This window comes from Silurus meridionalis, chromosome 22 (genome assembly GCF_014805685.1).
Source record: "Silurus meridionalis isolate SWU-2019-XX chromosome 22, ASM1480568v1, whole genome shotgun sequence".
Taxonomy (NCBI): Eukaryota; Metazoa; Chordata; class Actinopteri; order Siluriformes; family Siluridae; genus Silurus; species Silurus meridionalis.
The window spans coordinates 13,812,550-13,826,724 of NC_060905.1; the positions used below are offsets into that span (position 1 = coordinate 13,812,550).

The following is a 14,175-nucleotide window of genomic DNA, read 5'->3' on the forward strand; positions in this document are numbered from 1 at the left end:
TAGACTTGTTGCTCTCTACAATGATGACCGAGGCTAGAAGAACATCTGTAACACCCTGAAACTGAGTTACAGTACAGTGACCAGGGTGATGGTGCATGCAAACGGATGCATGAGTGATGCCAGCATTGTTTTAGAGGTTGCAGAAGCGGAAGGTCCGCTTGTCAGTGCTCAGACCACAAGTCATTTTGCATGGCTGTCGTCCAAGAAGGAATCCTCTTCTGAAGCTGGCTCACAAGAATGCCCACAAACAGTTTGCTGAAGACAACCTGTCTAATCGCATGAATTACTGGAACCATGTCCTATGGTCTAATAAAACTAAGATTAAATTGTTTGGCTCAGATGGTGTCCAGCATGTATAGTGATGCCCTGGTATGGAGTACCGAGAAAACTGTGTCTTATCTACAGTCAAGCATGGTGGTGGTAGCATCATGGTCTGGGACTGCATGAGTGCTGCTGGTACTGGGGAGTTGTGGTAATTGAAAGAAACATGGATACACCTCAGCATTTCCAGCAACTCCGTGATGTCATTATGGAGGAGTGAAAGAGGATTCGAGCAACAACCTGTGCAGCTCTGGTGAATTCCATGCTCAGTAGGATTAAGGCAGTGCTGGATAACAATGGTGCACACACAAAATATTGACAGTTTGGACTTAGGGTATACAGTAATCCCCCGCTTTACCGCAGTTCGAATCTCGTGTATCGGTTTATCGCGGAATTGCATTTGCCACATAACTAATTTGTTTTTCCTGATTTTCCCGGTCTCTCGTGGATAGCCCGATAGACCAAAAAAGTATATCCAAGTTTCATTTCTTTAGTATTGTCACCTGAGAAAATATACTAAAATGGTTGCTGAAATGTGAGTGTGTACTCACATTCTGTATACTTTTTGTATCATAAAAAAGTATTTCTAATGTAATTGTTTCATAGTAGGAGCAATTATAATCTATCTTCTTGTTTGAGAAGAAAACCTGAATTATAACCCAGCACCATGTTTATGAAAGATGCCAATAATTCTGCAGTTTTTCTTTTTTAATTAATGCTTAGAGGGTTTTTTTTTGCCTCATCTACGTTGTTTGAGCCTCGACTGAACTTTGTACTGTATGTTTCTGTATTACAATTTTTGTTTTAATTTCTGACCTGTTTGCCTGCTTATTTTCAATATACACTCTTTGCATAGTCTGTATATCGACTCACCTGCTGTGACAAAATCTTAACTTGCTAAGACAACTGGTTATAACCGCTAGGGCATTGTGGTAATAGGTACTGCTGGACATGTTGCATTAAGATGGAATAAAATGTGTTGGTATAACAGAGCTCAGATTCATGGTAGTAATTCAGATGACAAGTCTCTTTTTCTTAACTGCCACCCTGCATTTAAAATTGCACAGTGGATTTTGACATGTTTCATTGTTAAAAGCATTAGTGTTTGAGTTTTGCTGAGTTCTCAAGGCTTTTATCAATTCTTTTAACACGTTAGCGCAAATGAATGTTAACGGCACTAATTTTATTAATGAGCGATTAATGCAGCGCACATTTCTGTTTGACCATTTTTATTAAAAATATATATAAATTAATTAACTAAATAAAAGAGGCAAAAATTAAACCTTTAAGTCAACATTTATTTTTTCACGACGTCCTGTCTTCACTCAGATATAAAAAAAATAATACTACAAAATAATTTTTAATCCCTAAACATTTGTTTTACTGATGCGCCAAGTCTCAAATCAAGCACCAAAATCCTCCATTATGCACACATCCGGCAATTAAAACCATGTGGAAATTTGGTGTCCTGATGATTTACTTAATTTAAAATGCTATAATTACTTTAAAACATTTACAAGATTATTTTGTCTTCATGTTTTATGTTGAGGATGTTTTTACTAATAATAAACATACATTTGCATGAAGCATCCATATTTGTCCATACCCATGTTGATTTGAGTTTTAAAAATGTAAAAAGTATTAACTTAAGGTACATTTAGATAAAAATGTCCAATTAATCACAAGTTGACTCATGACAATCATGCAATTAATCAATATATATATATATATATATATATATATATATATATTTTTTTTTTTTTTACAGAAAGACTGCTGCTATTGTTAATAACATCCATATGTTCTAGTCTAAGATAGAAATATGTACATCTATCTATCTATCTATCTATCTATCTATCTATCTATCTATCTATCTATCTATCTATCTATCTATCTATCTATAAAGGCAACCCCCTAAAATTCGCTGCTCAGACAGACAATTTATCGATGTATGATATATGAATGAATATCATAAGTTAAATGATACAATGTGATATATATGACGTGAGTCTTCAGTAATGCCTGTTTGTGCTTTTTCAAATTAGCATGAACAGCACATCTTGAAACCCAGTCTGCTTTCAAATCTTTGCCTGGGAGAGAATTTGCTGATGCAGTATTACAACTCTGTGTCTTGTTGCTGTGCTCAGAATTTCTAAGGAGTATGACCCATGGTATGAAACTGTCTTCCACAACCTCACTGTAGTAGTAGAGTTTGTCTGTTCCTCACCCAGTTTTATGCATATACACAGCTGTTTCTATTTCAGTTGACTTGACTGTGTTTCAACCAACATATAAAATTGATGATCATTAGAACCTGCTTGGTATAACTTTGATCCTACAAAATCCCTGACTTTGTGCAAGTGTACAAAGTGTGCAAGTGTAAGAATTGAAAGCTTTGAAATAAAATAATTGAAAGGCTTGTTACATCAAATATTGATTTGGATTTCTCCACTGTTCATTTACTTTCCATTTTGTGGTTTGGTAAAAAAATAATTATTAACACTCTTTTTTCAGAAAGCATTTACTTAATAAAAACATTTAAGATATTGTTTACTTGAAAACGGAAATATTCTTTACTCCAAATATGACAAAACAATTACTTTTCATTTTCTTATGCGCAAATCTTCAGGTGTAAAATCTTTATTTAATTATTGATCACCAAAAGATTTTACTATTCTATATAAATACACATTTTAACAATTTAAAGCTGTTGGATAATTCAGATTACTTGCAGAGTTCAGAGTTGCAGAGTGTAGAATTTGAGTAAAGATAAATCAGAAACAGATTTTCCATTTTTCAAAAGTGCATTAATTAAAAAAAGAAAAAAAAGAAAAGAAAATCATGAATACAATCTGCTGTCGGGGAAAAATATTTAGGAAGTGAGTTTATTTTTAAGGGTGAAGTGCTAACTGATGTACTTCTAGAATAGGAAGGCATTTAGATGTTGTTTGAAGACTGCTATGAACATCAAGTGGAAGTTGTTCCACCACCTCAGTGCCAATAAAGAGTCTTAAAGCATGGCTTCCTTGTATCTGGCTGGAAACAAGTCATGCAGCTGCATTGTGAATCAGCTGCAAAGATCAAATTAGGAATAGTAATTAGTCTAAATCAGAATTATTTCAATTATAGTAATGACCTCAATACTTTTAAATTGTGAGGACATTAGGGGTTAAAGGATAAAATTGATGTCTACTTTCTCCAGGCTTCTTTTTATTCTGAGATGAAATAGTGAAATGCTTATTTGGATGAGAAACCTGGTCTTAAAGTTTTCTTTCTGAATGGCCTTGTGAATCTTGTGAATCTGCAATCATACACACGTCGGATTTATTAAAGCACATTACCATTTGCTTCCCTCCGTTGTAAGAGAACAGCTTTGACAGATGGTCTTGTTTGTTCTGAAAAGGAGCCGGAGCAGGTTGTAAAGGTACAAGGATGTGGTAATGAATAGAATGTGTGGGTGATGACTACCAGACTGCCAGAATCCCAGCACTTGTCGTTATTAGTGAAGGTTTGCTATATTGACTATGATCACTGACTGACAAAAAAAACCCAGAAGGAACAAAAGTAATAATTGCACAATCCATCTGTGTGCTCATTTCTACACTCGAAAGTAAACATCTGTCACTCTCCGCCTGTGGCTTTTGAAAGTCAAAAAGTAGTCTTTTATTGGAACTTCTGATCTTCTGTCTATATAATTCAGTAGGTGCTTCATGGTCAGTTTCAACAACACCAACCTTTCACCACAGCTCTTACACACAAAAAAGGCAGAAATACTAGAGAAGTCCTCTTTTTTTACTACTAAACCAAGCTGAGGTCAAGTTTTGTGTGAAAGACTTTTAAGATGTATCCAGTTTTTCACTGCTCTGGTGACCCATTGCGCACTTAAAATACAAAATCAATACGACGTGAAAACACTGAATCTGCACCTTGAAGGACTGATGATGGAGCCAAAGAGAGACTTGTCAGACTTTGCAGTTGCAGCATGAATCAAAGGGTAGGTGAGTAAACCTTTTTTTCACCACATGATTAATCTGCTAAATTATATACTTTACACAATTATGGCTTGTAAAGGGTGGATAGTTTTTGTGCCATAAATTTGCTTTAAATTAATCACTCCATCTTCTTGTTTTTTCTTCAGAGCCGTTTTTTCAGTCCAGTAATCAATAGTGTTATTCGCTCAAAGGACAGATGCCAAGGTCTGTGATTTGTATGGCGTTTTCAAACCATGGTGTTAATTTTCCCAGAAACCATGACATGAGTCATCAGTATAAAGCACATTGAATCTGTAATCATTAAACCATAGGCAATCAGTCAATCATGATGCCTGTCAGATCCAGACTCTTCCCCTCCTGGTAAGTTGTACCTTAATGTTTTTGTGGGTGTGGCTTTAAAGGGAGGAGTTATATCATTAAAAGAAAAACTAAACAAACAAACAAGGAAGCAAGAACCATAACTATTAAACGTATAATAGGAACGATGACAATGAACAACACCTGTGAGACAAACTGTTAGGTGCAAGGTAAAACTTGCTGGGCCCTTGAGCAAGGCTCTTAACCCTCAACTGCTCAGTTGTAGTCTGGATAAATGTGTCTGCAAAATGCCAGCAATGAAAAAAAAAAAGTGAAAATCGGCATTGACAATAAACCGGTGATCCTGCGACAAAGTCATGTGACGTGCAGGAACTGATGGGTAAAGTCATCCTGTGGCTCTAGGCTTAATCCTGTCAATGTGAATGATTCAATGACAAACAAATCCAACATGATGAATGCCAGATTCACTAATCCTATCAAGTCCAAATGTAATAATTCAGTTTTTTGAATGTTTCAGCATCTCCAAGGATCTCCATTGAAGCATCCTGTTGAAAAAAGTGATCAAAATAGGAAGGCCAGGCTGGTACTAACTGACAGGAAGTCTACTGTAATTAAATAATTGATTTTTGTAACCGGGAGTGAGGAGAAAAATACATCTCAGAACACATAACAAAATGTTGAGGCAGCTCTGCTACAACACCCGTAGACCACAATGGGTTTTGCTTCTTGTAGCCAAGAACATGAATCTGAGGCCACAGAGGCACATTAAAACTAGATTGTTAAGGATTGTAAAAGCATCATGTGGTCTTTATCCAAATTTTTTGATTGTCTGACATTCTGTATTAAGAATTGCATGGCTGAGTTCTTCTTGAACATGTCTCTCTTTGAACCAGTTTGCTTAATTGAGCAAATCGGCTTTACAGTTATACTGGGCTTTAATGAGCTCAGATGCTGGAGCAACAGCCTTACACAGACACACACACACACACACACACACATTCACATTGCATTTTAAAAACATGCTTGCTCAGAAATAATACCTCTAGACCCACCAGAGCAGCTCAAACCCTCATTTGAGTACAATCAGTGGGTTATCATAAAGCATAACCCTAATAATTAAGTCATTGTTCTGTCCATATCTTTGCATGGTATGTTGCCTAGCAACTAAAGATTACAGTTAACACACTATATTGCATGCTGGAAAACTTTGTGAATATAAAAGACGACATGCTCGTGTTACGTGTTTAGGTTATTGTGAAGCAAACTGTGACAATCCCATAATATTTCCGAATGTTTATTCCATATCCCAGAATGTTTATTCCATATCCCAGTAATGACATTGTTACAATAATGGCATATTGTTTAAATTAGTTGTACTGTAGCTATACTGTAGTCATTAACTGATCATGACTGAAATATAACTAATAAATCCACTGTGATGGGAACTGCTAATAAACCACACTGCTATGAAAAAAAATCTTATTAGACGCATGAGACACACCGAGACCTCCGTCGAGCTTTCTCCTTAGCAACAAGGGGACTTGGTTTCTATGGATATGTGATCTGTGTGCACTTGAACAGGACAGCAGAGCCACAAAAGGACACGGATGTGTGGGTGATAAGAGCCCGATCACAGCTGATGCTCATTAACTCACTATTCAACATTACTGTGCTCCCATGAGAACGAAGATGCACCAGAGGGGGAAAAAAAGAGGTGTTAAGATGTGACCGAGATTTTTTTTTTTTACTTTGCTAAAAAAGGATAAAAACGACATTTTGCATTCGAAAGCCATAAATCCGGGTATGATTTGTGTTTCTCTCAAAACGGCCTGTTTTCAAGAGTGTTCTTTTACTCTTTCTCTCTGTCTTTTCCCTCTCTATCTCTCTCTTTCTCAGCAGGTAAACATACAACATGAATGTTTTGTGACTCATTACCTTGAGACCTGGAGAACTGATTTTCTTGAATATTTCTATCATGCTTAACATCATACACTACACAAAGACTTTTTTAAAGACTAATTCAAGGCTTCCTGGTAGCAAATCAACCATAATTTTCTACCTCTGACATGAAGTCTGCTTTGGTAGAAAAAATAACTGGATTATTAGAAGAATAAAGAGAAATTCAGCTTTATTTTTCTACAGTTTTACAACCTTAAACCTTAAAAACACTCACAACACATAAGTCGCATCCTGAACATGCTGTGTGAGTTGAAAATGAAGAGTCCTTTTATTTTTGTCTGTGTTCCACTATCTTTCAGCTTTATTATTTACTGATTAATGAGCACATCATAGCAGAGATGGATCCTCTACACCTTCCTCCTGTCATAAAAGTCAGTGTAAGGATGGCTATCAAGTTTAAATTGCAGTTCTGCATTAATAATTCTGCATCTTATTAAGTTATGTAAATCTTCTGGATTTAATAATTACATAAATGTTTTATATAATTGGTAAAGCAAATCTTAGCATACAGCACATTCATAAGTATTAACCACCCAACACAGCTTAATGGTGAAGCCTTGTTGATAAAGGGTAAAGCCTTAAAAAAGCTTTTTCTTTTATTAATTTACTTGCTGTACACCAAAATGTCTTGTGATATTTTTGCAATGTGTTTTCGAAAAAAATGAATAAAAATGAAATATCTGTCATAAGTATTCAGACCCATTGCTGTGACACTTAAAATGTCTCTTCAATGCTTCGTCGTTTCTCTTCGATCATCTTTGAGTGTTTCTACACTTCAGTACGTCCACCTGTGGCAAATTCGATTGCTTTTCAATTATGGCTGAGTGGCCAGACAGAAGCTTTTCCTCAGTGTAAGATACATAAAAGCCCACTTTGAATCTGTCACTTTTTATGTGTCTTGCACTGAAAATAGGCTTTTGTCTGGCCACTTTGCCACAAAGCACAGATTGTTGGTGAAGTGTCTGCTTCTCTCAAGTAATGCGTGACCTTTTCTCATCTCCATACATGATCTCTGGAGCTCAACCATACTGACAATAGGGTTCTTGGTCAGCTCTCTAACTAAACCCTTTTTTTGATCTAGGAAGACTCCTGCTTGTTCCAAACATCTCAAGAATTATTGGGAGCTTTTAGGAACCTTCAAACAGCAGATGTTTTTTGTAGCCTTCTCCTGATCAGATCGTTTTTGGTGACGTGTTTGCTTCTCTCAAGTGATGGGTGACCCATCTTCTGCACAATAATTATTGGAGGCAACTGTGGAATCTCTTGGGAACCTTCAAGAAAGAAAGGAATGGACAGCTTCTTTATGTTTGTCACATGTATTTTAAAGCACAGTGAAATCCAGCGATGTCAGGAATCTAGGTTCAGCAGTGCCTCTGGAGCACAGAGGGTTAAGGGCCTTGCTCAAGGGCCCAAAGTGTGGCAGCTTGGCAATACTGGAGCTTGAACCCCTTATCTTATGATTTGTAACACAGATCCTTAAACATTGAGCTACCACTTCCACACAAACAACACGTTTTTTGTAGGCTTCTGATCTGTTTCTTGACACAATCCTGTCTGTAAGCTCTGCAGCCAATTCCTTTGACCTTATGGCTTGTTATTGCGCTGATCTGCATTTTATCTGATTGTTAGAACTTATATAGACAGATGTGTGCCTATCCGAATCATATTCACTTGCATTGTACTTGCATCTGCTAGTGAATTTCCTGACACAGTGTTCTATGTATGTTCTTCTTTGGTTCTTCTTTAAACTATTAAAAATAAAGTGTGTAGGTCCCCTGGTTGTTCCTTTGAAAAAAAAACACCTTGTAAATGTAACAGTGGCAAAAGCAGTGAATACACATTAATACACTTGCCCCAGATTTTATGTATAGAATAGTGTGTAGTATTTAAGGAAATATCTGCTGATCTGGTCAACAACTAAATCATGAGCTTGAACTATTACCTGTTACTTTACACTGTATTATCTCTAGTCATGTAATCTACATAGTTCTCTACTCCCACATTGAAGGAGTACAGTACATAGGTTCACTGTCACCATCATGTGCTTCTACTCCATGGCCATTCCTCCTTTCGACTTTTGTCTTTTCTTTTCTTTTCTTTTCACTGTTGCTATGCGACAAACTCTGGGTAACAATCATCATTTTGTTGAACATGCTGTTAAACATCTAGGATTTAATAACTGGGCTCATGTAGATCTCTGGCCTTGGTCAATCATGGTAATAAATGGTGCATTAGGCAAGATAAAATAGGAACGAGGTTTCATTTATTTTGTGTGTGTGTGTGTGTGTGTGTGTGTGTGTGTGTGTGTGTGTGTGTGTGTGTGTGTGTGAATTTATTTTGCATGTTCTTTTCAAATAAGCAGAGCCATCTCCTTGACCTGTCGTGACCTCATTTTCAGTCCAATCTTATTTCCTGCTTGCAGCTGCCGTCGCTGATTGCACTGAGTAATGGCACGGAGAGAACGATGAAATAGAAAACAGAAACATGATGCAAGCATTGCAAACTTACACAAAAACCTGAGCATATTTAAATGTGCTGAGTGAGTTCCCTATTCTGCATTTTAGAGCCACTTACCTGGAGAACATCAACCTTATGTTATTAACAACCTGTCAGACTGAACAATTCAGTATTACACTCGGGTTACATCTTCAACTTTTTTCTATGCTTGTGGATTAATGGCCACAAGGGAACAATTTAGTGATACATGAGCACTCTCAAAGTGTCAGGTTGTATTAGATTAAATGAACACACACACACACACACACACACACACACACACACACACACACACACATGGTGCACAAATTCCTTGCTGAACAACACACAGTACCTCAATATAGAACACTTTTCTTCAACATACATGACAGATCCACTAATCATCTTTCAGCATTAGTATTTCATCCATATTGAATACTCTCTCTCTCTCTCTCTCTCTCTCTCTCTCTCTTTCTCTCACTTTAATATTTTTTCCCATTTGTCTCCTCCATTTTCTTTCTAATCCATTTTATTTTTTCTATTTATTGTTTTTTGTTATTCTTTTCAATAATTCTGTATTATTTTGTAATTTTTCTCTACCTTTTTATAATATTTTTTTCTTTTATTTACTTTATTACTATTATTATTTTATTTAATTTAACATTTTCCATATTTTTCTATACATTATTTATTATTTTTGTCTTTCTTTTAATTTTATTTATGTTTTTATTGTTATTTCATTTCCTTTTATTCATTTTTTTTGTTTTCTTTTCTTTCCTTCTATCCTTTTTCCCCTCAATTTTTCTCAATGTATGAGTAACTTAATAGAGTATATATTGTTCTCTAAAGTATAGGGGTGGTGGCTAAAAACCTTTTTTCATAATTTTTCATAATTATATTTCCAGCCCATTAGCATTCATTAGACCATATTTTATCATCTTTGAGTATCACATAAATAGCACAATACCCATAAGCGAACGTTTTATGCATGCTGTGATGAAAGGACACCATGGTGTGTATGCTGGTGATGGAGTGTGTTAGTGTGAGGATTCTTCAGTGTGACAGGCTACAGAACAGCAGTTTTGCGGTGTAATACGGGATAATCTAATCCACATCATAGTAAGCATTTCTGGTAATGCAGCCGCACTGCACAACACTCCTGAGTGTAGAGAGGTTTGTGCTTGTTCAGAGCCTCATGTATATTTACTAAGCGTAAAGAGAGGCTCAGTAGTATGGGAAGAGCAATTTCAGAAAAAACAGCTTGACAGTGATGAGACAGGAAACACTTTTCAGTAAATTTTTAGCATAAAATGGATTACTTTTGGGTTACATTTTATAGATTACATTGTAGGAACATTTTCAATACTTCTTAGATTATACTATTGCTTTTTGGGGCATTTTACAGATTGTCACAAATTCTAGAGGATTTATTTGATCTTGTTTATAAATTATTTAATAAAGTGGATGCACTATGGGAAACAAGGGCCATTCCATTAGGAGTATTTTAGCGCAAACCCCAACCATTTTGACCCTAAAAGACATGTACTGTGTCTGACCATGGTACATTTTTCCCCTATGAAGTTTTGGGCCGTCAGGGTCAGCAAGCCTTCTCTGCTGGCCTAAATTTAGATCAGAATCAGAAATCACTGACTTACATTTCAATATATCTTTGTCCATGAACGTCTATTAAATTATTCCCAACATTCTATTCTCTTTATTACATAGTGTTTCTCTCTAGCATCAGTGCACCTGTCTATATACATTGGAGTTTCTATTCAGTCAGATTTCAGCTATCACATTGTGTTATCGGCCTTCACACAGCATTTTTTGAACATGAATTCTATGTTGCTTGATGCTGCTGTTAATCAGATTGCCACAAGTTGGCCACTCTACAGATCACTAGAAGGTATTTAATCACATCCGTATTTTCACATCCTTTGATTGGGAGAGCGCACTAGTCAGAGCTTGCAAACCACATCGGAAAACTGCACAAGCTCTAACATATTCATGTTGATTTAATAGCTGTTTCGTTTTTCTACAATGGCTGACAGAGGAAAATAAATTAATTTGATCACATTTACAGGACAGAATTTTTGAGAAAAGCTGGACAGCATAAAGAAGGGTCAGCCAAAACAGTTCAAAACAGTTGTTAAGCTTTTTCATTAAACAGTTTTACTTTTGCATTTTCTTACCTGTATGTTAAATTTCAATATTGTTTATTGATCAAGTTATCCCTAGTGTGGAAACCTCAGCTGTAGGTATATATGCATAGTGTGTGTGTGTGTGTGTGTGTGTGTGTGTGTGTGTGTGTGTGTGTGTGTGTGTGTGTGTGTGTGTGTGTGTGTGTTCAGAAACGACATCTGTTAACATTAACTGCACCCTCTGTTTATTAATGTAAACTACTCAAGACCACTCAAGCTGAGTATATAAATGTGTACACACTGATTATGTACATGCAAATGCAGAGGTTCATTTGACTTGGAGATGCGGCATTTAAGCGGCGTCAGGCTGTCGAATAAAATGACCAAACCAAAAATCTTGACCATCACTGTCACAAGATTAAATATAAACCAGAGTATGTGTAGGTGCACAAAACAGACTCAGTGACATGATGTATTCTACTGATTCAGCTATAAAATCCATCTGTTACTACATTAAAACATGTTTACACAGAATATTTACAATGACACGTATAGAACATGATGATCTGTTTCATGCAAAGCTGAATCGGAAAAGAAAAACAAAAACAGTTTTGTGCTGCTCTTTAGTTCTCCAATTCTCTGGTTTGGTTCGATAGTTCTGGGTTGAGAAAAAGAAATTTAGAAAAAGATATAATGACCATAATGACTATCATAAAAAGTATGTGCTACAATGTTTTTTTTTTTCGTTTTTTTTTGATTGAGTAAGTCTTTGTTAAGTCCTGGTTAAATTCCTGGTCCAACATGGTGACATGGCTGTAAATCCATTTACATAATTCAGGTTGTGCATTTAAATTAGAGTTCAATTCAAGTTCTCGGTTCTAGGTTTCTTATTTGTACTGAATCTTAACATTTCATTCATACATAATATTAAAAGATTTGGTATCCTGGTACCCACAGTTGCTAGTAAATTTCCAATACCAGCTGAATATAGTGTTTTATGTTCTGACTATTAGAATTTGACTTGAATAAATGAATAATAATATAAAATCATAAGGGGTTATAGATTGTCAGGTACCATACATAATCACAAAAAAAACCCAAACAATAAAACTAGCTAGAAATTTCAATGATTGCATCATCTTCATCCAGAGACAGATGTGGCGGGCCATTGTTTGGATTACCAGCACCTCTAAAATTTATAGAGCCATAGAGTTTCGCTGAGCGTTTGGAGCTCGCGAAAGCTTGTCGTCTGACCATCTCGCTTTTATACAGGGAGATCATGAGTAAGGTTGAGAGCACGACACCGCCCAAAGTTAGAAGACAAAGGCCAGCGATTACACATCTGTCCAGGTGTGCGCCCACTCGAGCGTTCTCGAGTGCCAGACGCTCCATTTCCCTTGCCGAGACGCTGTCTGGACTGATTCTTACGTCACGGGGGACTGTGTAGGAAACAACCACCAGAAAGATCCCAGTCACCAAAAAAGTCACTGCACTAATGAAGCCGTAGTCAGCCGACTTCTCGTCCTGCTCAGCCGTGACATCATCATCATCAGAGAGATCCGGATCACAGAACGAGCTGGAGTTGGTCTCTGGGTTCTGGATGCGAATTTCGACGTCGGTTACCTCGGAAAATCCCGTTTCAAAGTCCTCGTCAGTATGACACACGTGAACTTCTTCATCAGTCCCCCAGTGGTGAAGGAGCGGAGGCTCTGTCCGTGGTGCTGAAAAGCCCGTCTGTCCGCGCGCGCGCGAGTCCGCGATTAAAAATGCCGTTTCATCCGTTCGTGCTGGATAATAACTTTCCTCGTGTTGCACGCTCCACTCGAGGTCCCTGTTAATGAGCTGACCACTTACAGGATTGGGGTAAAGGATCTTGAGCTCAGCCATGCCTTTTAATCCACTCTTTTTTATCTCACCGTCATCTAAAATAATAGTAATAATAATAAAAATTATAAAAAGAAATAAATACAAAAATCAGCCGCGCGCATTTACGCTCTTTGTGATCAGATTTATGCCCTCGACTCTTTTAATCATGCTGGTAGTCGATTTCATTATTTGAATCTTCTTAAAATAATGTGCTAAGCTCTCATTTCCACGCCCAACTTGATTCTGAACTAATACACATCACGCAAAAAAAAGAAAAAAAAAAGAAAAAAAACACATACACACAAAAACAAAAAGTGGCTCCTCCTACCTTCAGCATCATTTCCCATGTGTAGTTTCTGTTTCATGACTAGATGCCTTTATTCCCTTGTGTTTTCCGCAATCATGTAACAGTGGGCTGCTGGCGTGTTTCTTTATCTTCAGCATCTTCGGGAAATAAAACCCGCGACTCGTAAAAATAAATAAATAAATAGAAATATAGTAGGAAAGATAAAGACATAAAAAAACGAAATAAAGAAATCAATCAATCCTACCAGAAATTATAAAGCTTTTTGTAGCGGATCTTATTCTTTGAACGACTCTGGCTTGACACCGTCAGTAGTGGGTCTAATTAGGATGAAAAAAATCAAAGCGTGTTCCTCCTTTTCCTCCTCCTCCTCCTCCTCCTTCTCTTCCTCCTCGCTGATAAGTTGCATATTCTCTTAGATATATTACATTTCTTTTTCGTGCGCACTGACAGTGACAGAACCGGTGCTCAGGAATAAGAAACGTCAATCGAAAAGCCCACATTCTGAAACGAATTTTTGTACTTCCCTACTTCCACTGAATGCAGTCAGGACATGCTCTCTTGCTTTCATACTTGTCTGCTTCAGTTTCCTTGCTAACATTATTACAAAAAAAAAGCAAGCATATTACCACTAATTATCATCATACCGCAGGCAAGATCCATGTTCCAGCATTGGTTGGAGTGAAAGATCTTGAGTGGCATGCTAAAGAGCTCTGATCTATCTCATTAAAGATCTTTGAGATGAATTGAACACTAACGGCACCCCAGGCCTTCCTAACGCTACATCAGTACTTGACTT

The 14,175-nt window shown here is 36.8% G+C and overlaps 1 protein-coding gene across 1 annotated transcript; it reads right to left on the minus strand.

Annotated features, from left to right (window-relative positions):
• Window positions 1–11,441: 11,441 nt before the first annotated feature.
• Window positions 11,442–13,698, minus strand: LOC124376195 (transmembrane protein 74). Its single transcript, XM_046835169.1, has 2 exons — window positions 13,401–13,698; window positions 11,442–13,128 (listed from the first exon to the last, which is right to left on the minus strand). The coding sequence occupies exons 1-2, from the start codon at window positions 13,435–13,437 to the stop codon at window positions 12,317–12,319; spliced, it is 849 nt and encodes a 282-aa protein (XP_046691125.1). The 5' UTR covers window positions 13,438–13,698; the 3' UTR covers window positions 11,442–12,316.
• Window positions 13,699–14,175: the final 477 nt, after the last annotated feature.